Source organism: Labeo rohita, unplaced genomic scaffold, assembly GCF_022985175.1.
Source record: "Labeo rohita strain BAU-BD-2019 unplaced genomic scaffold, IGBB_LRoh.1.0 scaffold_1105, whole genome shotgun sequence".
Taxonomy (NCBI): domain Eukaryota; kingdom Metazoa; phylum Chordata; class Actinopteri; order Cypriniformes; family Cyprinidae; genus Labeo; species Labeo rohita.
In genome coordinates, this window is record NW_026127236.1 from 1 (window position 1) to 27023 (window position 27023).

Below are 27023 nucleotides of genomic sequence, written 5' to 3' on the forward strand. Positions count from 1 at the left end.
TACTGCTTCCAGCGCCCCCAGATGCTGTCCGAACGACCCCTGGGGGGCGGTACCGACGCCGTTGAGAAACACTATGATAGAGCATTACTATTTGCATAATTTATCCTGCTTAATACACAGCTACTTCCCGCATAAGTGGATGCAAAATATTGATCTGTGTTAAAATATTTTATTGGTCCACCAAACACAAAGCTTCCACAAAGGAAAAAAAAAAAAACACAACAACAACCCCTATCAAGTATCTTTTAGCCAAGATGAGAAAAAAAACAAACAAACAAACAAAAAAAAAAAACTCCTCCACATAGTCCTCCAAATTATGTCCGTTTTGAAAAATAAAAACAGTGATCCCATCAATCATAGTGTTGTCCCTGTGACAATCATGTGCAGGATAAGCGCGAAGGTCAATGAAATCAAAAGTCTTTATTATTTTCAAAACGGGTAAATCCACAAGTAGGGCAGAAACACACGTACACATAGACGAGACAACAAACACTGAACTGAAAGGAACTTATAAAGGCAGGTGATTACAATGAACTTAATTAAGACACAGGTGACACAAGGTTAACTCATAATGACATAACGAGGGCAGGAACAGGAAAACCATATATGGGCACAAGAGGGAAAAACCAATACAAAGAGTTCAGGGGTGTGGCACTAATATACTGGGGGAAAACACTTTACGCTTGTATTGTAAATGCACATATTATATGTTCAGCTGCAATAAAACATTAAACAGAAACTTTTTTTTTTTTTACTGCAGCTTCTAAATGCTGAGTTTGTTTACAAATTTTGATGAGTTGGAAAGCAATACAAATTATTAAAACAAGATGACTTCCTAATGTTAATTTAAACATTTATTAAGTGTTCTTTTATGTATAATGTATGCATGTGTTTATGTGTTTATAGACAAACAGTTCTTAATGTATATATAAAAATAAAGCATTCAACAACAATTAGGTATTATAACTCATATACAGTTTTACATACTATTTAGCAGAAATAAAGACTTGAAGCCACTCTATAGAACTCTACTATATTTTATCTACTCTCTATTACCATGTGTGGTTAAAATATAAAACACAAAACAGTGCTTTTCTGTTAATTTTCATTAATTATAGCTGAAATGTTCCATAAATTCCAGTCCATCCGCTGCGTAAGATTTGAACAGTGTTTTGAATTTCATTAAAAAAAAAAAAAAAACGTTTCTGTTAAAAAATGTTTCATACTGTACAGTATATTAGTATATGTTGTATATATATATATATATATATATATTTTTTTTTATGTTTAAATTCTTCTTAAAATATCCGCTCACTCTCAGGGTTTATGTCATCTTACACAGAGTTACTGAAGACTCAGGCAGAAGAATAAACCCTGTATATAAGCAGTATTTAAATGTATTGTGGTGGGTGTGCAGATGAATGAGTTTGTTGTTACAAATGCTGTAATATGACAGACTTCCATGTTCCAAGTCCACATAAACTCCTACTCTTTTAGACCGAGCAGACACAGGGAACTCACAAGTCATCTCATTATTCTGCCACAGCTTCAGTTTGCCATCTAGACAGTGGAGAGCAGGGAATGTGTTTTTAACTCCCATTATATTCTCTTTTCTATCTGAGCTTTTATAGGCCACTGCTACTCCAACTCCACCCTCACACTCCACCTCAAAGTAACAGCGACCAGTCAGAGCCTCTTCGCACATGACCTGCGGATACAGTGTAAATCTGTCCGGATGATCAGGATATTTCTGCTCCTCTGTAGTTTCTGATATTTTCAGATTTTCCTTAGAAAGTTTGAGGCGTGGATGTACAGTGTTTAGATCCACTGTGAGCTGACAGACATCTGTAGAAAACAGGACATATGTTATCTCGGTTTACTTTAATTTTTTATGTAATTTTGAACATCTATCAAATAAGGGGGGGGACATAGGTTGGGACCTTTTTTATCTAAACTCTATTTACTGGATTGTAAAATGTGAACACTGTATGCTGAAATGGAAGCACATCTGAATGCGAATGGCTTAAATGCAGTGTAGCCTTACATGTGCGTCAACTGAGAAAAACAACCGGACATCAAAGTTCTATTTTGTGTATTTGCATATGATACCTACATTTTCTCAGACCTGGTTTCATCCGACATTCTCCTCCTTTCTCAACACTGAAGGAAAATAAAGACACTGAGAGTTAAAATACAAGCAGTAAGTAAAGCTTGTAGTATTGTAGAGTCTTTCATAATCCATAAATATAATGAGCAGATATGAACAGAAAGTGTCAATCTATGATGTTGAAATTCCTACATGTGTTGTATATCAGATAATATCAAAATAAGCACATACTGTAGTTTCTCGAGTTTACAGTTTGGATCCTCTTTTTTAGCTGAGAGCAGTTTCTCTCCTACGTCTCCAGGGTGGTTGTAGCTCAGATCCAGTTCTCTCAGTTGACCAGTGTTGGAGCTGAGAGCTGAGGCCAGTGAACTGCAGCCCTCCTCTGTGATCATACACCCCGACAGTCTGCAGATAGTATTAAAAAGAACAGAGTTTCTAGCAGCAGTTCCCAAATCTGCCCCTGGAGTAACAGAATTTTGGATATCCGTCCCATCTGACAACCATTTGCTGATGAGTTGAATCATGTGTTTTTTTAGGGGCACATGCAAAATGTGGGTAACACTTTACTGTTCCATCATTAACAAATAACTACACAGGAATAAATGACTAATGCACTAATAACATTCCAGTAACTACTATTACTTAACAAGAAACTCTGATTAATCAATCAGTCAGTAATAGCACTCAGATGAAAGTGGTCGGCTGCTATTAGCTAATCAGTAACTACTAATTTTTTTTTTCTCCCAGAGAACTAAGAACTACTACATGCAGGTTCATAATTAGTGTGAATAATGTATAATTAATTCTAAAGTGAAGATCATGGTAACAAACTAGTAAGTGACTCAGGTATTACCAAATAATCCATCAGAAGAAAATACTAATTATTTGAATTAGGATTCTGAAGTGAATAACATGATGACTCTCTAGTAATGACTGGAATTATTGTAAGCTTTTGAGGTATATGTAAGGTTTTGGACAGTAATGACTCAAGTGTTACTGCATTCTTCTAAAGGAATTACTAATTATTTCGACCACTATTCTAAAGTGAAGGTCATGGTAACCCACAAGTAATGACTCAAGTGTTACCAAATCCATCGGAAGTATTACTATTCTGAACCTTACAAAAACCTCAAAGGTTTACAAAGACTTTAGTCATTCCTAAGGAGTTATCGAGCTGCATCCAAAAAAAAAAAAAAAAAAAAATGGGGAACGCCTCCAGCGTGACCACGCTCTGAAACACGTGTGCATACAGTCCAATGGAGAAGTGAGACATCATGGGGTGACGTAGAGACCAGGAAGCTTAAAAGCACGTGTGGTGCGTGTAGCCAGCAGCTTCTGTCAGTTTCTGCCGAGGCAGGGAGGCGGCTGTGATCGTGGGGGATCGCACATAGATCTACGGATGGGTTAGAGACGGGTCCGCCCTCTCTCTGCCTATCTCACTAGATCTAGCGCTCTCTCTCAGGGTCGGAAGCCCGCGCTGCGGTCCTTCCCCCTCTGAGTGAGAGCTTGCGGCGAAGCGGGCTGCGTCAGCTCTCGAGAGGGCTGAATGCCCGCATTCTCGCTGCGCACGGTTCGCTCCCGGAGGGCTCTCTTCGAGGAGGGAGCCCTCGTGAGTCCCCTGCGGCTCATGTCCCGCTTTTGCCGAGGCAGAGCGGTTACTGTGGCTGTTGGGATCGCAGCATGGATCTGGCGAACGGGTTAGAGACAGGTTCGCCCTCTTTCTGCCTTTCTCCCTAGATCTACTCGGGGCTCGGAAGCCCATGCTGCAGTGAGTGAGAGCTCGCGCTGCTGCGGCTATCTTTCTCCGAGAAGAATGATGCTGTCCGCATATGAGCAGACTGCATATTAGATCACTCGTTTCTACCTGCCCCAACTTCTAGAAAAACGGGGGCAAGGATTCACGCGATTTATGTGTGGTTTGTTCGGGAGCTGAGCACGCATAGTCCGCCCTTGAGGGGGCGGCCGTGTCCATTCATAATGTGTTCATTCTTATGCCAAAAAAGATATGAAAGAAACGAAGAACAAATGTGCATCTTGAATGTTTATCTCTTCTCCCATTGTCATTTAATTCTGAGGAATTAAATTTATTTACTGCACTCTCACCCCGTACTTTCACTAAGTGTGTGGATGTTGCTGTGGCTCATCTGTGACTCTAGGGCATCTGCATACTGAACCTTATTGACATTTTGTCAGTATTAGCTCATTCTGAGCAGTGGCGGCTCGGCATCGAGATGTCGTCCTCGCCCATATGAAAGAACTGGGGTTGCGACTGAACGCCGAGAAAAGTGTGCTTTCTCCATTACAGAGAACCACTTATCTAGGCGTGGTGGGGGATCGACCACGATGCAGGCATGTCTTTCTCCTGCTCTGATTGAGTCATCCTCGCGGCAGTCCAAGAGAGTGAAAGTAGGCCGGTCACTCACTGTGAAGCAGTTTAAACAACTGCTGGGTGCTGATGGCAGCTGCGTCCAACATGATACCTTTTGGCCTGCTGTACATGAGACCCCTGCAGTGGTGGCTCAAGATCAAAGGGTTCTCCCTGAGGGGGAACCTGCTTTGCATGATCAAGGTCATGATCACCATCCAGCTTGGCACATCAGCTGCCTGGAGATGCTGGCCGTGTTTCAGGTACTGAAACACTTTCACCCGGACCTATGAGGCATCACGTATAAGGAGAATCCTTACTCCTATGGTCCAGGACTTCTGAGGGCAGGCCCTTTCTGGGGCAGAGTGGGGTCCACTACATTCCACGGTGCCCGTCTCTCCTCGGTGCCCTCGGGAGATCAGCCTGCCAACCCTGCTGGTGATCCAGGGCGCAGCGGTCTCTAGCGAGCCCACACCTCAGTCTCTTCCACCCGGAAACGTAGCGGAGCTGGGGAGCTCGCCACCCCTGCGGGGGTCTCTAGAGCAGCTAGTTTGACAGTCTTCTGCCGGTCATCCATTACAGGACACCGAACTAGCAGCTCAAACAACACCAGAGGCCAGTCTCGAGAGACTGGTTCCCTTAGTAGATTATTTGGCAGTGTGGAAACTACTGCCAAATGTATCTGCTTGGGTCCTGTGCACTGTAGAGCGAGGCTGTCGCCAATTCGACGCTCCGCCACTACCCTTCAACGGGGTCTTTCCAACTCTGGTGGGCCCTGAGCAGGGTCTGGTAATGAAACAGGAAGTAGACACTCTCTTAAGGAAGGAGGCCATCGAGTTGATCCCTCCTCACAACAGGGAGTCCGGGTTTTACAGCCGGTACTTCATTGTTCCAAAGAAGGATGGGGAGAGGTTGCATTTAGATCTAAGAACACATATCTCCACATGTCTATCCTTCAACACAGGAAGTTCCTGAGGTTTGCTTTGGGGGCAAAGCGTACCAGTTTGGGTTCTTCCGTCTGGCCCTTTCTCCGGCACTTTCACCAAGTGTGTAGATACTGCTCTGGCTCCTCCGAGACTCCAGGGCATCCACATACTGAACTATATTGATGATTGTTGACGTTAGCTCATTCAGAGCATATGGCGGTCCGGCATTGAGATGTCGTTCTTGCTCATATGAAAGTGTTGGTGTTGAGACTGAATGCCTAGAAAAGTGTGCTTTCTCCATTACAGAGGACCACTTATCTGGGCGTGGTGTGGGATTCTTTAAGAGCGGGGTGCACCGTATTCCACGGTGTCCGCCTCTCCTCGGTGCCCTCAGGACAGGACAGGACACCAAACTAGCAGCTCAAACAACACCATAGGCCAGTCTTGAGAGGCTGATTCCCTTAGTAGATTATTTGGCAGCGTGGAAATCTGCTTGGGTCCTACGCACTGTAGAGCGAGGGTATCGCATTCAGCTCAGCGCTCCGCCGCCACCTTTCACCGTTTTTTTTTTTTTCCCAGTCTGGTGGGTCCCTAGCAGGGTCTGGTAACGTAACAAGAAGTAGCTACTCTCTCGAGGAAGAAGTCCATCGAGGTGGTCCCTCCTCACTTCAGGGAGTCTGGGTTCTACAGTCGGTACTTCATAGTTCCGGAGAAGATGAGAGTGTGGCCCCTGAGGGGGCACACTTCATAGCTTCTGGTCTCTCAGCCGAGGTTGTTGAGACCATTCTCCATTCCAGAGCTCCCTCTACGAGGAAACTGTATGCCCTGAAGTGGAGACTCTTCAGTTCATGGTGCAGACAGCGCCAGCAGGACCCAGTTAACTGCCCAGTTGGTACAGTGCTGGAGTTTCTGCAGGATCGGTTCTCTGCAGGGGTAGCCCACTCCATCCTGAAGGTCTACGTGGCGGCTATTTTGGCCTACCACACCCCTCTGGGTGGCTCCTCAATGGGTAGGAACCCCCTGGTTACAGGTTTCCTCCACGGTGCGCTGAGGCTGAGGCCTCTGGCCAGGTATAGCTTTACTATGTGGTGATTGGGTTGCTATTCCATAACCTTAAGTCCTCTGACCCCCCTTTTTAGGGGTCAAGGCTCACTCCTCTCTAAGTATGGTGGCCTTCAAGGCCTTCTCATCAGGAATACCCCTCTATTACATTTCAATGTAAGTCAGATCATTTAGAAATGGCACACCTCTTATCAACAAGATGTTTAATTCATGTTATTCAAGTTTTGCTAGTTTTGCCACGTAATGCTAGTGACGCATCCGTCGCTAGCATTACGTGGCGACAAGGAGCTCCCAACACCGGGCCCTGAGGCAAGAACCAAGGTCTACTCTACATGTCCAAGGCATGTAGGCATCGCCGCATGACCTTGATCATGCAAAGCAGGTTCCCCCTCAGGGAGAACCCCTTGATCTTGAGCCACCACTGCAGGGGTCTCATGTACAGCAGGCCAAAAGGTATCATGTTGGACGCAGCTGCCATCAGACCCAGCAGTTGTTGAAACTGCTTCACAGTGAGTGACCGGCCTACTTTCACGCTTTTTTGAAAAGATTTTTCAATTCCCTAATCCTAAGTATGAACAGAAGTGATACTGATACATGTAAAAACCTCTAATAAAATAACTACAGATGATCTTTTATGCTAACATTATAATACAGTGATTGTGTCATAGTTGCGCTTACCCCAGTTTCTCTAATCTACATTGTGGATCCTGTAGTCCTGTTGAGAGCTGCTTTACTCCAGAATCCTGCAGATCATTGCTTTTCAGCTCCAACTCTTTCAGGTGTAAATTATATTTCAGAACTGATGCTATATCTATACAGCAAGCAACTGTGAGACCACACCGCTTTAACCTGCAAAACGAAATTGATTTTATGACATACCAAATTAGCTAATGACACATCTGATCCCTCTCACAAATAAGTCAATACTTACTTGAGTTTCTCAAGTCTACAGTTTTGATGAATAATTCCAGTACAGAGTTTTTTTAATCCATCATCACTTATCTCATTGTAGCTCAGATCCAGTTCTATCAGTGGTGAGTTTGTTGATTCGAGAGCAGAGGCCAAATTTGTACAGGATTCTGTTGGGAAACTACAGCCAGCCAGCCTGAGATGCAAAAACAGAGTACTGTATATACAGGACCTATTAAATGAGTAATATATATCTACTCACATTTATCCACTGTATTTTTTTGTTGAACAAATTGCATCAAAACAACAAAGAATCAAAATGTACCAGTTTTATCTAATAATAATGATTATAATTATTGATTATGATTTGTTTGATTAGGTATGATTTAGGCAAATTTTCTCTGACAACAGTGCGAGGACAATAGAAAATAACTCAGGGGCTGGTCAGCATGTTGTTCAGTCAGCAACAATGTAGTTTTGCCCCTTCTCTTCTCAGAAAACACTCCTACTTAGTAATAATGTTGAACATGAGTCTTTGCCAGGCCACGATGCTGACAAGAACTGTGCTTCTATGAGATATATTATACACATATTGACTACTTACACTACTTACCCCAGTTTCTGTACTTGACACTGTGGACTCTTCAGTCCATCCAAGAGGAGGTTGATTCCAGACTTATCTAGTTTATTGTTGCTCAGATCCAGTTCTCTCAAGAGTGAGCTGATTGACTGGAAAGCCGTGGCTACTCTTCTACAGGACTCAAATGAGAGATTACAACAATCCAATCTGTAAACAAGAGTATATGTTACATGTTATTCATTTTTTTGCTTAGTGACTGAAGTTGTTCCAACAAACCATTCATATTGTTACTGTGTGCATTTAAATGTGGCAAAGGAACAACAAATTTCTAACAAAATTAGTTTAAATAAAGATTCAGTTCACTTAGCTGATAATGCTTTAAATAGGGCTGTCAATTTCACATGTTAATTTAATTAATTAGTTATGGACCTACGTAGATCATCTTACACTGCACTGCACCTGTGTTTGACATCAAAGTACTGCGAGAGCAATTCAAAAGCATACAGAGCGTCTGCTCTCTGTGGCTTAGATATCAAACACTGATCAGTCTGAGCAGCACCTCTTCAATTCGAACACACCTGTACAGATGATTGAGGGCAACACCTCCCTGTGTGATAAAGCCTACAGAATGCAGTTATGTATTGCCCCTAAAAGACTGGGGCAAAAATGCCCCGTATAAGATTTTGTCTCGTATTTATATCATACAGTTAAGCAATTTCAACAGGAGCAACGAGTGCAGTATCACACCATTTCTGTTTTTTTTCCTGAATAACACAAATGTAAATATGATATTGATTTTATACAACAGTTCAATAAATAAGAAGTTAATATTGCATTATATTTTAGACACATTATTGCCTGGTTCTGCTCTATTTCGCCAACACAAATATTACCTATAAAACTGAGCAACCCAAAATTTCTGAATGAATCCACATTTTGAATGAATCAGGTGAACCAAATTTAAAAGCCCAATATAGAGAAAGCCAATTACTTCATCCCTGAACATCTGTTTGAATTAATCAAATGAATAAATGAATGACTTAGTAACTTACTTATTAAGACATTTACAGCTAATTTACCATTTACACTTCATTTAATAAATAATATGAAAATAAAAATGTAAAAAAAAAAAACCCCCCCCCCCAAAAAGAAATAAAAAAAATAAAAAAATAAGGGGAAAATAAAATTTGTAAGTCTATTTGATGCTTTTCTCATTTAACACAATAATGATTTTGTGTTATCTTTTGGAGGTAATTTCTCTGCCAAATTTGATGTGTGATTAATTTAATTAATGGCAATATTGTGTAATCACCCTGGTTTTAAATAAAACGTTTAATAACATTTTCACTTCTATCTGGGGGTATAGCAGTGTACACATTACAAACAAATAATGTACACACTATGAACAATGCATGGAAACTGACCTGGCCCTTCTGCAGATTCTGAGCACCGGCAACAGTCTTTGCTGGTTTGCTGTTGATGTGTGGAACTTCTTCATGTCAAACTCATCTAATTCCTCCTCAGATTTCAGCAAGACATAAGCAAATGCTGACCACTGCTCAGGCTCCAGCTCGCTACCCAAGAGCGTTCCTGATTTCATGGCCGTCTGAATTTCTTTAACAAGAGAGTTGTCATTCAGCTCATTTAAACAGTGGAACAGATTGATGATTCGTTCTGGTGATTGTTCTTGTTTGATCCTCTCTTGGATGAAATGCACTGTCGTGTTTTTGTCTACACAGGGTTTACATAAACGGTCTATGGTGAGAAGGTCTTGCAGGAGAGTGCAGTTAGGGTCAACAGAAAGACCCAAAAGGAAGCGAAGGAAGAGGTCAAGATGGCCATTTTCACTCTTCAATGCTTTGTCCAATGCACTCTGATGTATATCAGAAAGATTTTTTGATTTATTTTTGTCAAGAACATTTTTTCCATCATTAACACATGCAAAGTGGGCATATATCGCTGCTAGATACTCCTGGTAGCTCAGATGAACAAAGGTGTAGACCTTCTCCCTGTACAAACCCAGCTCTTCTCTGAACATCTCTGTGCACACTGAGTACTCTGAAACTTTACTCACATCAATTTTACCATCTATCAGATCCTCTTCATGGAAAATCCAATTACCTTTCTCTAGTTGGTGAAAAGCCAGTTCTCCCAGTCTCAGAATCAATGTTTTGTCATATTCAGAGAGTTTCTTTGGGTTGTCAGCATCAGCTCCATTGAACTTCTTGTGCTTCCAACTGATCTGAATGAGCAGGTAGTGAGTGAACATATCAGTCAGAGTTTTAGGTTTTTCATCAGAGCTTCCATTTCTCATCATATTTTCTAGCACAGTGGCAGAAATCCAGCAGAAGATGGGCATGTGGCACATGATGTAGAGACTCCGACATGATTTGATGTGTGTGATGATTTCATTTGCCAGCTTCTGATCACCGATTTTCTTCCTGAAGTATGTTTCCTTTTGATTGTCATTAAACCCTCGAATCTCTGTGACCCGATGGACACACTCAGGAGGGATCCGACTGGCTGTTGATGGCCGTGTGGTTATCCAGAGGAGAGCTGAGGGGAGCAGATTTCCCTTGATGAGGTTTGTGAGCAGCACATCCATAGGAACTTCCTCATTTATATCGACGCAGTAGTCATTCTTATGGAAATCAAGAGGATACTGACAGACCTCTAACCCATCTAAAATAAAAAGCATTTTAATTTCTTGAAGACGTGCTTCTTTCAGTTCAGGAGCATATTGCTGAATCAGCTGTAGAAGACTGCAGCTCCCGTTTTTCTGGTTGAGGTCGCGAAATGGTAGATGGAGGATGACTTGAATATCTTGGTTTGTTTTTCCATCCACCCAATCTAGAATGAACTTCTGCACTGACACGTGCTTTCCAATGCCAACTATGCCCATTGTCAGGACTGTTCTGATTTGTTTGCTTTGTCCTTGCACCGTTTTAAAGATGTCATTACATGTGAGTTGACTTTCTGGAGCGGTTCTGCTTTGTGAAATCATTTCATTCCTCAACACCTCATGTTCATTATTTATCTCTCCACTTCCACCCTCTGTCATGCAAATATCTGTGTAGATCTCCATCAATAAACACTGTTTACCTTGAGATGAATTTCCTTCATTTATATGTTGACATTTATTCTTAAGTTTTGTTTTATTGGCTTCTATGATTTTTTGAAGCGGATTAGCTAGGAAAAAGTAAGACATGTTTAAATTCAATTAAAAAAAAAAATATATATATATATTTACCTTAATGTAAACTTAAATGTAATGATAGTCTTACCATTTTTCTTGAAATGTAACATGATTCTCAGTGCTGTTTCTCCTCCAAAGCTCTCCACTATTTTCTTAGCAGCATCAGAGACACTGAGCTCATCTGGCTTACTCCCTAAGCATTCTGGGTATTCCTCAGATTGTTTTCTTTTAAATATTTTGAAGTCTTCTGTCCCCATGTTCTCCATAATATAAAGAAGCAGGGATTGACAGTCTGGCACATCAGGTTTCTGTGGTAAAATAAAAGAGCATTCAACTGAACAATGTTTATCAATAATAAATTATATAATATAAATACCTCCAGTTGAGATGTATGAAGATCTTAGTTTTAAAATATATTAAATTGTCTGTGGAATAACAAAATGGATATTTCAATGGAACACTAACTGCAGTGTAGACTTTACTGTGTCCTTGGCATTCTTGCTCCACACAGATGTTACAGATGTACTTGTTATCAGTCTTACAGAACACCTCCAGATCTCTGTGGTGCTGCTGACAGACTCTTTTAACAGGTGTGGACTTTCCATGATCTAGTCTGTCTTCAACAGACAGTTTCCTGCAGGAATATTCAATATTAATCTATTACCTTTAACTTCAATAATGTGACTATTTTAAATGACCTAATCCATTCAAACTATTTTAGCATGTTTTCTTGTTTGTATGCAAACTTCTTTGTAAACAGTTAATAAGAACCTTTTTCTATTTTTCTGTGATTCACTACTGAAGTTCAGTGGAACAGGAATTGATCTGTCACTCGTCAGGGACAGATGTGATGTTGGTGAGTCTGATCTCTCCTGTTTAGTTCTATGAGTAAAACAGAGACAGAACATTTGTCACACATAAATGAGTACGTTGATCTTTTTACATGAAAGACAGTTTATATTATTTATGTTAACTGTAAATGTGTACTTATTTCAAACCTTTCTGCATTTCTTTGTGTTTCTTCACTGAAGTTCAGTGGAACAGGAATTGATCTCTCACTCCTCAGAGACACATCTGATGATTTTGATGAGTCTAACCTCTCCTGTTCGGTTCTAAGGGGGAAAAGGGGGAATATATATATATATATATATATATATATATATATATATATATATATATGCAAAGGCTCACATGCATGTAATGGAACCCCCTGTCTGCATTGAAGTGCAAAATGAAGTGCTATACCTGTAGCTATACTGCACACATTAAAAAATCTCAGAGCAAGTTTGTGTGTCAAATGCTGCACGATCTTTTCTTCTCATTAATGTTAATTTTCCTCATAATTGTTGAAATCTCAGTGTTTAATACAGCTGGTGTTTTGGTAATTTTAGTGGATGTTTTAGTTTTAGTGGTAATTTTAGTTATCTTTAAAATAAATGCCATAACAAAGGCTAAATGATCTTGAAGTTCATGTGATTTTGTTTTTGTCCTCACCGTTCAGAATAAAAGTCTTCTTTTGAACCACTCATATTGGCAGAGCCGTCATCATTCTCTCCAGCACTCATGACCAGCTAATGCTTTCCTGTCAAGACACATTTTACAAAATGTAAAGTTTGTATTAAAAAAAAAATTCGTACAGAACTATGGTTATTTGCTGCTAGTTCAAATTTGGCCACTTATCGGGATAAAACCCATCACTCACGTGTCATCAAGTCTCACCCCCTGCTTCCCAACTTTTTGAATTTTCTCTTTTTTATACACATTAATTTCACACTTGCCTAGTACAAATATGTCACTTTGTTTCATAGTTACAGTGTATATGTGGGACGGCCCCGATCGCAAAACAAAGCTATACAGTATAGTTCAAAACAAAGTGTGCAAATAGATGAAACACATTCAGACATTCAGAAAAAACACTCTACTTCCTTCAAACACAGCTCTCATAGAACACCAGACACATAAACGAGCCAAAAACCTTTACATTTCTTGAAATAATAATTTCTCAACATTAAACATTGATTGTCAGTCTTTATTTACCTGTTTCTTGTGGTTTCTCATTAAAATCCATAAAAGTAAATGGTGTAAATTACATTGCTAATGTCATAGAATAGCATAGTTTAATAATAGCGGGGGAGATTGTAACGCAGTGTTACAACGTTCCCCATCAGCACGACTGGACCAGTTAGTGTCTTCTGCTAGATCCAAAGAACCATTAATGAACCATCTAAACTGATAAATAACAGATTGGAGATCAAAATAATAGCAGATTTGTCTCATTTTAAATTAATACTAAAAACTGAGATAAAAAAATTCATTTCAGCCAGAAATTTACTTTTACTATGGTAAAATAAATATTCAGTGATATCTTCAAAAGGCTTTTGAATTTTGGCACACTTTTTTCTGTACATGGTGTTGATATGGCAACTAGTAAATACCGTAAATTTGGTTATGCTAGCATGCGTGGAAATATTCAAACCACATGTGTTACAATTAACCCTGCATTAGTTTGTGCCCCGCACACCCCTACCATCCATACTAAGTAGTTTGTGAGATTAGAATAATTGTGCGTTCAAGTCATGTCGGATAGATCGTATTTATGAGTTGAATGCACATGAACGCCACCACAAAGTCGTTATTATGAGTAGGAAACTCGAAATTTTCTTTAAGCCCAGAGTTTCCGAGTTGGGGGCATGTCAGTGAAAAAATGTGTCGGATGCAATGGACACAACCAAAGACAATAGATCTGCCGCATCTGTATTGGTGCTAAATTAATTGAAATAAATAAAAAAAAATTTTTTGTAATAAAATTGTACAATAAAAATATATAAATTACATATACAAAATATTATATTATTATGTAACTACCATATAATATAAAATGCTGCACGAGTTAAAATATCCTTGAATCCTTGAAGTCCCAGCACGACCTGAGCGCGGCATAAGTGTGTCCAAAAGCATAGTATGTTGAAAGTATGCCAATAGTCTCCAGGTGCACTACTATTTCTCGAATGGTAAAACTGACCCCAACCCATTAGCTTTGGAGAAGGAATCCAATAAGAACTAAAGAACTACAAACATGTGAGTGTTAAAAAACTACAAACATGGTGGATGAGCGAGAACGACGGTTAAATGGACCCTTTTCACAAGCCTGTGATGACGTGTCTGGATGGTCAGCATCATCATAAATCCTTTAAAGTTTAGGCCAAGATGGCACTGTTCTGAGCAGACGTGCTGTGCTCTTAATCCTCAGACATCATCGTGATTTACATGCAATAAGTGTAGAAAACTACTCTTCTCTTCTCATTTTTTGTCAATGACTTTTTAGGGACTAATTTTAACTTTGTTTGAAAACTCAGCCATATGGGCAAACGCAAAGGGAAACATCACTCCGAGCCGAGCATGGAGAAAAATGAAAATATCACGCCATCCCAAATATTCGCTCGGTATCCTGATGATGCAATGCTGACAGATTTAACCAATGATTCAGCTGACACAGTCGATGCAGAGAAATCGTTGGCAATTCCACTACCGTGCAGCCCAGCTAAAAGCCCAGCGCCAAAAAAAAAGGAAAGATTACATCCCCTGATTGTGACCTCAGTGAGGTTATGGCTGCCATTCAGTCTCTTTCCGCAAAATGTGAAATCATTTTTGAAAAAGGTTACATCTATGGAGACTACGGTGAGAAACACTGATCATGCCATTACCTTTCTGAATGAACCGGTGGAGAAACTCCTTAAAGATACCACCAGCCATAACGAAAGAATCTCTGCGCTGGAAAAGAAAACTTTAGACTTGAGAGAAGAAAACAAACAACTCAAACTTCAGCTGCTGGAGGCGAACAGCTATCGACAAAAATGGGGGCTAAGACTGCAAGGGATGAAGGAGGAAGATCCACAGGAAAACACTCGGGATCTGGTGATTAAAGTCCTTGGCAAGATCTCCCCCAAAATTGCTGAGAAATTACCGGAGGTGGTGGACTCGGTGCACAGAATTGGAAAGAGGAAGGACGGCAACTCAGCGAGAGGCATAATCATTCAATTCAGCATGTGTCACTTTCGTGATTTCGTATGGAGGGATGCAAGAGGCTTGAAATTCCTGGAGGATGCCCATCTCCGCTTAAAAGAAGACCTGTAACCCAACAAAAGAGTGGCGCGAGCCAAGGCTTGGCCTTTGGTTAAGAAAGCTAGAGAAGAAGGCAAGAGAGCATCTTTCGTCGGTGCCTTTGCTTACATCGAAGGTAAAAAAAAAAAATATTGATGTTTAGTGAACATTCCGTGAATAAAATTTAAAAAAAAATTCGTACGGAACTATGGTTATTTGCTGCTAGTTCAAATTTGGCCACTTATCGGGATAAAACCCATCACTCACGTGTCATCAAGTCTCACCCCCTGCTTCCCAATGTGTGTAGGGGAGCGTGGGGTACAACATAACACTTTTTGAATTTCTCAGTTTGTGTAAATCCATGTGGGGTTCAGAGTGGGGTTACATCGAAGGTAAAAAAAAATAATATTGATGTTTAGTGAACATTCCGTGAATAAAGGACACAAACGGACATTTCATGTCTGATACTGTTTGGACGACTGACTGATAGTCTTGCGCGATTCATTGTCCTTAACAACTCACAATTTGAACTTCTTGTTGCATGTATGAGATCCCGATGGGTCTATTTGTTTAACTGTAACGAGTAGCTTAATCTAATTTGGGAGGTCTAGTTCGTTGTTCTATTTTTTTATTTTTTTTTTCTTGGATGACAACTTTTAATTTTGAGAAATAAGACTTTATTTCTCTTAATGTCAGAGATTTAAGGGATATTGATAAAAGGAAGGCACATTTTCTTTTCATTAAACAGGAAAGCACAAATTATTTTATTTCAAGGAACACACTTGTGATAATAACTTAAAATTTTGGAAATCGCAGTGGGGAGATTCTGCATTTTTTTGTCATGAAACAAACCATTCTGCAGGGGTAGGTGTCTTCTTAAATAAATTGAAGGGAGATGTTGTAAAAACTCTGTATTCTGGTGAAGGAAGGTAGATTATGATCATTTTAAATATAGACAATACAAAATTTATAATTTGCAATGTTTATGGACATAATAATAACTCTTTAAATTTAGGTATGTTTAAGAAACTTAGCCTGCTATTACTAGACTTAAAAAGAAAATACACAGAGGCTTATTTACTGATCGGAGGTGACTTTAATGAAGCCCCCAATGAGTCTATAGATAGATTTCCTCCAAAGTACAGTACATCTAAAGTCTTTGAGTTGCTTTGTGATAATTTACAGGTTATTGATGTATGGCGTTTTTTTACATCCACACAATAAAAAAATATATACATGGACAAATAATGTTCTTACACGTAAGTCATGAATTGATTTTTAGCTCTTATCTATTAATACAGTTCAGTTTGTCTCAGACACTTCAATCAGTTATTCACCTTTATCAGATCATAGATTCACTCAGTCTCTTCAATTGGAAATACGGACAGTTGTAAAAGAATTCGAGGTTATTGGAAATTTAATAGTAAGTTACTTTCGGATGCAAATTTTGTAGAAACTGTTAAAAGAAAAAAAAAAAAAAGAAAAAAACTGCTACTGTTTTGGAAGATGAACTATGAGTCATGTCCAAAGATGGGAATTTTTTAGATTAGAAGTTAGACAGTTGGCAATGCGTCGAGGTAAAGAATTTAAAGGGGCAAATTCCAAAAGATGTCAAGATATTCTCAAAGAGCTTGTTATGTTATTATCTAAAGAAACTCTTAATACAGAGGAAGAAACCTATTTATCTAACCTGAGAAACGAAATAGATTATCTTTATGTGGATTTAGCTAAGGGTGCATTTATAAGATCTAGGGCTAAATGGTTGGAAATGGGAGAGAAAAACACCAGTTTTTTATTTTTTATTTTTTTATTTTTTTGCTCTGGAAATATAAAAAGGAATTGTATAGCAGCTTTAAAAATTGATGATAATATTAATAAAAACCCCTGTCAGATTAATACATTTGTATACTCTTTTTTTTTTTTAACAAACTATATTCCTCAAATTATAATGAAAATTCTGCAACATTCTTTCTACAAAAAAATCAAACCTTGCACTCCAGCAATTTCTAGCGACTTTAAAGCAGTTTGTGAAAACAACCTTTCTTTAACCGAACTTAACAAAGCAATGCAATCTATGAAGAAGGGTAAATCCCTAGGCTCAGATGGCCTAACTATAGAGTTTTATGCATACTTTGGGGAAATTATCAAGATACCATAACTCAGAATGTACAATGAATGCATTATTAATGAGGAATTATGTACTTCTATGAAACAAGGCCTTATTACCTTGATACCAAAACCAGGCAAAGATCTTCTCTCTCTTGAGTTGTTTGGTTTTGGAGAGACATTTATAAAAATGGATAAAATGATATATAAGAATATTAATAGCTCAGTTCTCCTTCAATGTAATACTTCTTATAGATTTCCTATTAACAGGGGAGTAAGGCAAGGTTGTGGAATTTCCCCCTTTCTGTTCTTATTAGTTGTGGAATTACTCTCTTTAAATATTCTAAATAATCCTGATATCAAAGGGTTGACCATTTTTGACCGTGAGATTAGAATTTCACAACTTGCAGATGACACAACTCTGTTTTTAAAAAACACAAATCAGGCTGCAAAGGCCCTTGAAATTATGAACACTTTTTCAGAGGCTTCTAGTCTAAAATTAAATATTCCTAAATGTGAAATTCTTTGTTTGTTTGATAGTTTTGAAACCTCTGTAAATACCATACCCATTAAAGATAAGGTGAAACATCTCGGAATCCACATTCCCAAGATAATGTCTCTCAGGCAAGAAATAAATTCCCTTCCTAAGGTTAAAAAACCTAAACTAATATTTAACAATTGGCTTCAAAGATATTTATCCTTTCTTGGTAGAGTGCTTTTAATAAAAGCAGATGGTTTGTCTCATTTTATATACCCATCTTTGTCACTATTTGTTCAAGATAATACATGTAAATGAATTAAGAGTTTATTGTTTAACTTTTTTTGGAAAAACAAACATCAACATTTGAAACAACAAGTTCTCTGTGGTAAGAAAGCTGATGGAGGTTTTGACATGCTTGATTTTTTTTATGTTAACTATACTTTCAAAGTAAATTGGGTAAAGAACTGTGTCAACTCACCAGATTCTATTTGGTACTTTATCCCTTTATATTAATATGTATAGAAATCTGGGAGGTCTTACTTTTTTTTTAACCTGTAATTTCTCCCCTTATAAACTTCCCAATAAACTCTCTAATATCCATGAACAGGCACTTTTGGCATGGAAACTCTGTTTTGTTCACAATTTCTCCCAGCATAAAGTGAAGCTTTGGAACAACTAAAGCATTTTAGTCTATTTTTTTCAGAAATTGGTATGAAAAAGGTATATCTGTGTGATATGCTAGATACACAAGGGAATGTTTATTCTTACAGTGATTTCATGTGTAAATACAATTTCCCTGTCGTTCATAAGGAATTCCTTAAAGTGGTGAAAGCTATACCAAATGGTCTTGTTCACCTAATGAAATGCCATTTATCATTTGAAAATATTGTAAAAAGTGAGCAGAAGTTTTTATGTAATGGCAAAAGTATTTACGACGCAACAAAAATAAGAAATATGTTTCAAAAAAACAAAAAACAAAAAACAAAAAAAAAAAAAAAAGATTTTTTTTAATAGATAAGATTAACTGGAAAAAAGCACTTATCTTATAAATGTTGTGTACCCAATAAAGTTAAAGAATTACATTTCAAAATTTTGCATAATATATACCCCACTAATGAGAACACATCCAAATTTGGTAATGCTCACATGAACTGTAATTTTTGTAATTTCAATACTGAGCCAACTGATTGCCTTTTTTTCAGATGCCCCCTTGTTGAAGAATTTTGGATTGACTTGTCAAAATTCCTTGCTTCAAAATCCAATTTAATAATCGATTTCACTATGTGTGATACATTCTGTCATTGTAAACATGACATAAAATATATAGCAAATGTATTTATTTTATTGGCAAAATACTATATTCATAAATGTAAATTTTCTTCAACATTACCCAAATTACATAATTTTCTTTGTGACCTCAACTACCTAATTTTAACACTTAAAAACATTAACAACAAAAAAAGTGTCAAATTTGTGAAAATGTGTAATGATTTGATGATTATGTTATCTGAGCTGCTACCTCTGTTCCTCTTGTTTTTTTTTTTTTGTTTTGTTTTTTGTTTTGTTTTTGTTTTTGTTTTTTTCTTCTATTTCACATGCAACAAAGTGAACTTTTATAAACATCTGTTGGCCGTTAACTTTTAAATGCATGGTTAGGCCTAAAAAAAAAAAAAAAAGTATGTGCGTAAAAGACGCGCGCGCGGCAGACCAATGCTACTCTTTTCTCTCCGATACTGTAGGAAGTTAAATTATTAAATGAAATGCTGAGGATGTTAAATAACCCGTCAGTTATATATGTATACATATATATATATATATATATATATATATATATATATATATATATATATATAGATCATATTAGAGCTTGGCAAAACACACGTCAGTCGATAGAGCTAAAACTTGTACAGCTGCTGTAGCCTCATTAACACCTATAAGCAACAGGAATTCCATGTGTCATGTTCCTGGTCTGTGCTCCAAAGTGCAGATTTTACATAAAAACATTAGCTTATTTTGTTTATCGATTGTATAAATAATGATTCAGCAAATGAAAAGTAAACTTACCGATCATAAGAGCGCGCTCTGATGTGGTTTCACTTTCGCTTTTTCGAGTGTGTCGCAGCATGAAATACTGAGAGATAAACAGGGCGGAGCTTCTGTCCTGTGTAAAGACTCTGCGTTTGTTTTTTTTCTAAACTGTACTGGATTCGTGGAGGGATGCGAAAGGCCAAGTTTGCACATTCAGAGCACATCGATTTGAATGAAAATAGATCCGACTGAATGAAATTGGATCATTAATCGAATAATATTTTTTAAATGTATTAATAGGATCCTTCCCCTATGTTTTTAAGACGAGTAAGATACATTTTTTTAAACGAACCTAAAGTAACGAGTAAGGAGGCTATTCGGAAAACAAACATTTGTGAGGTAAGATAAAATACAAAAAAAAAAAAAAAAAAAAAAAACCTTCATGTTTGGTTGAGTTTGACCACTGATCTATAATAGAGAACTGGATTGCTCATGACGTCATTGAAGTGAAGCCACTGCGCCGCCATATTGCTATTCCCTAGTGTTCGCAAACATTCTATTGAATGAATAGGAAATAATACGATTTTAATGAGAAAACATCACCTAACAAGTCAGCGTTTTCATATCTGACGTCTCAGTGTACATTCTCACAACGCAAACGTCCTAAGCATGTAAATGTTTATTTGTTTAATGTCCGGAATTCCATCTGCTTATTAAAAAGTTACGTTCATATACATTACAGGAGCGAACATCATATGAACATGATAAACATTGGACGATCACCATGTTTACAAATGACAAAATACTCATTCTGAAATCTGAATAAACATTTATGCTTTGTATACATATAATTTGCCTTACAGTTAATCACAGTTTATGCTGTTTTGTTATAGTGTTTTTATGCGTACAGACTAAATTCATGTTTCAACAATGATTTGGTTAACATAATTTTGAAGCAGGTAATGATTTAAACGTTTCTTAATTCAGCCCACATACCATTCATGTTGAGATAAATGTTAATAAAAAACGTTAATATACAAAAATGTCAAATATAACATTATGAATATAGAAACAAATGATTTTAATAAAATAAAAGATAAAATGAAACTTTAAAAATTAAACTATAACTGTCAGCAGATGGCGGTAAATCACTGATTTTATCACTGAATCATTCATTCAGGAATGAAGCAAGTGACTCTCTTTACGAATGTGTAACTGAATCAAAGACTCGTATAAAAACGCACGTTCATTTATAAACAGAACACAGCTGTGTTTGAATAGAGACGCGGCTCAGCTGTGACTTTGCTTCAGAATATTTTCATTGACGAAATTGGGCAAAATCAGGTAATCAAGATTTTAATTTCAATACAGCATAGAGCAATAGAGTAGCAGTGTGTTGTAATATTTATTGTTTATTCAAATCAATTTCAGATACCAATACTAGATATACGTTCATGTTTAATATGTCCTGCATAATTCCTTACATAAAGAAATCTATTTTGTGTGGGATCAGTTAACTGTGTCGGCAAGTGCGCAGCTGACACGCACCTGAACGACTTTAAAACTTCGCTTATCCTGCCCGAAAAGATGATAAACATCGCAGATAACATTTTAAGTAAAATTAATTTACATACACATATTATAAAAACTAGTCCTGTGATTTTTAGGTCAGTGGTTTGGCTGTAAGTCAATGATGCTCTCTGTCGGTAGGGAATAGTAAGATGGTGGATCGAACACCTCCGTTGGCTTCACTGCTTAACGACAGTTTAAAACGCAATGAACAATCCAGTCATTATATATAGATCAGTGTTAAAGAATTTTCACACAGCTTTTTTTTAACATAACGAAATACTTCATATGATTCTAAATTTTGCGAGGGTTAGAAATGAGAATGGAAAATGATTATATTATTTAAAAAAAATTAAATTGACTTTAATTTGATGTAATGTTGATTAAATAATACATAGTATTGTTATGTAATATATATATATATAATAATTGCAATTTTTCAGGTCCTTAATGAAAGGTGTGTTTTGTGTTCCTGCCAAGGTGCTTTACTCACAATAGGTAAGATCTGAAACATCTGCTAATGTAAATACCGTTTCTTGCATCTAGCTTGTTTCTGTTTGTTTACTTTAGTTGCAATTGATAATTTAGTTTTTAACATTATATAAATGTTTTCTATTATTATTATTTTAAGTCATATAGTATGTTATTTATAAAACTCTTCTAATTTTTTTCTTTTTTTTTGCAAGTTAACAAAGGTGTTTATTTATTTATTTTTATCTATTATAGGATAAGATATATTTGTTCACATTTCTCATTCCAGTATCTAAATATTCTTAAGAATAAAATGTTCTTTGTTTTTTGAAAGAGTGTACTTGCATTATTATGCTATTTTGTCATTATACTGTCATTATGCAATCAGTGGCATAAAAAGGTCTTAAAATGGCAATAATTTTATTTATCACAATTAATTTTAGTGCAAAGTATCACACAGCAAAAATAAGTTCTTGTGACAGCCCTACTTGAGTGTTTTCTGTAATTAACCAATTGCATAATCATTGATAATGTTTGTATACGTAAACGGTCATTGTACATATGCCTACTTTTATAGTTAAAGTTTCACCCATTTCACATAATTCTAGAAGTGTAATAGGTTTATAGTATGTATGTTGATGCTGCTTTTTTTTTTCTATTTAGAATGAAACTGTTGAAAAGAAGAGGGAGTGCCTCCTCAGGGCACTTTGTATCTATCTAAATGAAGATCCAAGCAGTCTCTTCCAAGAATATCTGGTAGGTAATACTTAGGGCTTTTAATAATGTCACAATATCCAGTTAACATTGTGGGATATGGCTTGTAGGAATGGCAATTTTGGTCTAGTCCAGAATCATGTTTCTGATCATTTAATCTTACAATTTTAAAAATTATAATCTTATAAAAGTAGAATTTATGGCAGAGCTGCTATATTAGATGACATCAGATCATACAGGTGTACTTACAGGAGAAGTCCACTTCCAGAAGAACAATTTACAAATATTTTACTCACCCCCAAGATGTTCATGTTTACTCATCCAAGATGTTCATGTCTTTCTGTCTTCAGTCGTAAAGAAATCATGTTTTTTGAGGAAGAAATTTCAGGATTTTTCTTCATATAATGGACTTCATTTGTGCCCCCAGTTTTGAACTTCCAAAATGCAGTTTAAATACAGCTTCAAAAGGCTCTAAACGATCCCAGCCGAGGAAGAAGGGTCTTATCTAGTGAAACGATTGGTCATTTTTTTTGAAAAATGAAAATTTGTGTTTTGTTTTGTTTTTTTTTTTTTTAAGCACAAAAGCTTGTGTAGCACAGGCTCTGGGATGCGCATTCACGACACTACGTACTATTGAATCACGTCGAAAGGTCACACGGAACTACTGACCTACAGTCATGTGAAAAAGTTAGGACACCCTATTGAATTTCATGGTTTTGTGTATCAGGACATAATAAAAAATGATCTGGTCCTTGGCAGGTCTTAAAATTTGGAAAATAAATCCTCAGATAAACATCATCACATGACATATCACACTGTGTCATTATTTATTTAACAATAATAAAGCCAAGAGGGAAAGGCCATGTGTGACAATGTTAGGACACCCTATGAGTCAGTTGCCTGTAGATCCACTTTTAGCAGCACTAACTTGAAACATTCATTTTCCGTGTGACTTTATCAGTGTCTCACGTCGTTCTGGAGGAATTTGGACCACTCTTCTTTTCAACGTTGCTCCAGTTTATTGAGGTTTGTGGGCATTTGCTTATGCACAGCTCTCACCACAGCATTTGAGTCAGGATGAGCTCTAGACGTGGACTGGGCTTTTGCAACACCTTGATTCTTTTCTTTTCAGCCATTCTGTTGTAGATTTGCTGATGTGCTTGGGATCATTGTCCTGTTGCATGACCCAATTTTGGCCCAACTTTAGATGTGGGACAGATGCCCTCGCATTTGACTCTAGAATACTTTGATATACAGAGGAGTTCATGGCCAACTCAGTGACTGTGAGGTGCCCAGGTCCTGTGGCTACAAAACAAGCCCAAAATGATCAGCCCTCCTCCAGCATGTTTGTCTTTTGGTATGAGGTGTTTGTGCTGATATGCTCTTTAGGTTTTCACCAAACTTGGCGCTGTGCATTATGGCCAAACATCTCCACTTCAGTCTCGTCTGTTCAAAGGACATTATTCTAGAAGACTTATGTTTTGTTCAGATGCAACTTTGCAGACCTAAACTGTGCTGCATTGTTTTTTTTTTTATATAGAAGATGCTTTCTTCTGCCAAGCCTTCCAAATATGCCATTTTTGTCCCATATTTTTCTAATGGTATTGTCATGAACTTTATCATTTAACATGTGAACTGAGGCCTGTAGAGTCTGAGGTGTAGTTCTTGGGTTGTCTGCCATTTCTCTGAGCTTTACACGGTCTGATCTTGGGGTGAATTTTCTGGGACGTCCACTCCTGGAAGGAGAGGTGTCTGTTTTTTAAATGTCTTCCACTTGTGAATAAACTTCAAATTGTTTGGAAATGGCTGTATTACTCTTCTCAGATTGATGGCAGCAACAATTGCCTCTCTAAGATGATTGCTGATGTCTTACCTCTTTGGCATTGTGTTAACACACACCTGAAGGCTCCAGACCAGCAAACTGCCAAAGCTTATGGTTTTATAGAGGCGCTCAGACTTGCTGATGATCAGTTAATCAAAGGTATTTGATTAGCAGTGCTTGACTGTGATTTACCCTCCTAATTTCAATGTTAACAGTAAGGGTGTCCTAACTTTGTCACACATGGCTTTTCTATTTTGGCTTTATTGTTGTTCAGTAAATAATGACATGGCGCAATTTGTCATGTGTTGTTGTTCATCTGAGGTTTTGTTTTCAAAATTTTAAGACCAGCCAAGGACCAGTTTTTTTTTTAATGATGTCCTCATATGGAAAACCATGGAATTCAATAGGGTGTCCTAAATTTTTCACATGACTGTATAAGAAACAGAAAAGATTCATTCATTGTTTACCTGGGTCTTTAGTCTATGATTAGCTCACCTCACCTCTCATCTGACAAGTTGTTGGGTTTGAGTCGTTTGTTCCTCACGTGACGCCCCATAAGATGAACGAACCACTCGAAAAACCCGAAGACTCCAAACAGGTGAACTAATTCCAGTACAGAACCTAATAGGATGTTGCGCATGCACGACTGAACGAATCACTCCCCCGAGACTCGTTCTTCCCGATTCGCATTAAAGATTTGTTCAAAATGAACGAATCATTCAAGAACGTGCATTCCAAAACCTGTGCTACATGAGCTTTTGGGCTTAAAAAAATATACAAATTGTTATTTTTTGAAAAAAGGCAGATCGTTTTGCTAGATAAGATAAGTTTAGAGCCTTCTGAAGCTGCATTTAAACTACATTTTGGAAGTCTATTATATGAAATGAAGTCCATTATGAAAATGAAATGTCCATCATGAAATGTTTTCCTCAAAAACCATAATTTCTTTACGACTGAAGACAGAAAGACATGAACATCTTGGATGACAAGGGGGTGAGTAAATTATTTGTAAATTGTTGTTCTGGAAGTGGACTTCTCCTTTAATAAAGTGGCCAGTGAGTGTACAAATTGTGAGAAATCAGTTTGGACCAAAAGTTAGTAAAGCACTATTTTAAAACATTTATGGAGAAAACTGCAATGCAAATGAGCTCTTTGGAATTACAGGTGCATCTCAATAAATTAGAATGTCGTGGAAAAGTTCATTTATTTCAGTAATTCAACTCAAATTGTGAAACTCGTGTATTAAATTCAATGCATTTTTTTTGGTCTCTTGTTTCTCATTTTCCTCTTGACAATACCTCATAGATTCTCTATGGGGTTCAGGTCTGGTGAGTTTGCTGGCCAGTCAAGCACACCCAAACCATGGTCATTTAACCAACTTTAGTGCTTTTGGGCAGGTGCCAAATCCTGCTGGAGAATGAAATCAGCATCTTTAAAAAGCTGGTCAGCAGAAGGAAGCATTAAGTGCTCTAAAATTTCTTGGTAAACGGGTGCAGTGACTTTGGTTTTCAAAAAACACAGTGGACCAACACCAGCAGATGACATTGCACCCCAAATCATCACAGTCTGTGGAAACTTAACACTGGACTTCAAGCAACTTGGGCTATGAGCTTCTCCACCCTTCCTCCAGACTCTAGGACCTTGGTTTCCAAATGAAATACAAAACTTGCTCTCATCTGAAAAGAGGACTTTGGACCACTGGGCAACAGTCCATTTCTTCTTCTCCTTAGCCCAGGTAAGACGCCTCTGACGTTGTCTGTGGTTCAGGAGCGGCTTAACAAGAGGAATACGACAACTGTAGCCAAATTCCTTGACACGTCTGTGTGTGGTGGCTCTTGATGCCTTGACCCCAGCCTCAGTCCATTCCTTGTGAAGTTCACCCAAATTCTTGAATCGATTTTGCTCGACAAGTTTCTCAAGACTGCAGTTTTCTCGGTTGGTTGTGCATCTTTTTCTTCCACACCTTTTCCTTCCACTCAACTTTCTGTTAACATACTCTCTGTGAACAACCAGCTTCTTTGGCAATGAATGTTTGTGGCTTACCCTCCTTGTGAAGGGTGTCAATGATTGTCTTCTGGACAACTGTCAGATCAGCAGTCTTCCCCACGATTGTGTAGCTTAGTGAACCAAATTGGGAGACCATTTTGAAGGCTCAGGAAACCTTTGCAGGTGTTTTGAGTTGATTAGCTTATTGGCATGTCACCATTGTCTAATTTGTTGAGATAGTGGGTTTTTTAAATGTGAGCCAAAATCATTGCAATTAAAAGAACTAAAGACTTAAACTACTGCAGTCTGTGTGCATTGAATTTATTTAATACACAAGTTTTACAATTTGAGTTGAATTACTGAAAAAAAACTTCTCCACGACATTCTAATTTATTGAGATGCACCTGTATGTAGCTGGTGATTTCATTGTTGTCCTTTTTTGTGTGTGGAAAGGATTCAGATGGCTGTGCTGCCCAGAGAGACCTTGAACAAGTTGTCTTTGGCATCTACAGCGTTAATACTGAGGGAGGAGATGCCACCACCACTCCATTTGATGTTGGAAAAACTCTTTTTCTTTTGTAAAACAGAATTTGATACAGT

The 27023-nt window shown here is 37.7% G+C and overlaps 1 protein-coding gene and 1 long non-coding RNA gene across 5 annotated transcripts; one reads left to right on the plus strand and one right to left on the minus strand.

The window, feature by feature from the left end:
- Nucleotides 1-400: 400 nt before the first annotated feature.
- On the minus strand, nucleotides 401-19974 carry LOC127157550 (NACHT, LRR and PYD domains-containing protein 12). Of its 4 annotated transcripts, none has more exons than XM_051100774.1 (14): nucleotides 19898-19914; nucleotides 14850-14916; nucleotides 12640-12727; nucleotides 12144-12257; nucleotides 11917-12027; nucleotides 11611-11779; nucleotides 11234-11453; nucleotides 9374-11138; nucleotides 7983-8156; nucleotides 7392-7565; nucleotides 7139-7309; nucleotides 2339-2512; nucleotides 2114-2160; nucleotides 401-1845 (listed from the first exon to the last, which is right to left on the minus strand). In XM_051100774.1, the coding sequence occupies exons 3-14, from the start codon at nucleotides 12708-12710 to the stop codon at nucleotides 1325-1327; spliced, it is 3711 nt and encodes a 1236-aa protein (XP_050956731.1). In that variant the 5' UTR covers nucleotides 12711-12727; nucleotides 14850-14916; nucleotides 19898-19914; the 3' UTR covers nucleotides 401-1324. The 4 variants fall into 4 exon arrangements, with proteins under 4 accessions (XP_050956731.1, XP_050956730.1, XP_050956729.1 ...); XM_051100773.1 differs by lacking the exon at nucleotides 19898-19914 and adding an exon at nucleotides 15110-15273; XM_051100772.1 differs by lacking the exon at nucleotides 14850-14916 and having other exon boundaries at nucleotides 19898-19974.
- An 84-nt stretch (nucleotides 19975-20058) lies between these two features.
- On the plus strand, nucleotides 20059-26960 carry LOC127157551 (uncharacterized). Its single transcript, XR_007825941.1, has 4 exons — nucleotides 20059-20260; nucleotides 21874-21928; nucleotides 22565-22657; nucleotides 26877-26960. It is a non-coding gene; the product is annotated as an uncharacterized LOC127157551 (long non-coding RNA).
- The last annotated feature ends 63 nt before the right edge of the window (nucleotides 26961-27023 follow it).

Excerpts from the sequence above, each read along its gene's own strand:
- LOC127157550 (XM_051100772.1), bottom strand. The coding sequence starts at position 12,710 with ATGAGTGCTGGAGAGAATGATGACGGCTCTGCCAATATGAGTGGTTCA. Across the intron at positions 7,310-7,391 it reads TGTAGACTTGAGAAACTCAA|GTTAAAGCGGTGTGGTCTCA; the intron begins GTAAGTATTGAC and ends TTCGTTTTGCAG. Across the intron at positions 2,513-7,138 it reads TGTAGATTAGAGAAACTGGG|ACTGTCGGGGTGTATGATCA; the intron begins GTAAGCGCAACT and ends TACTATCTGCAG.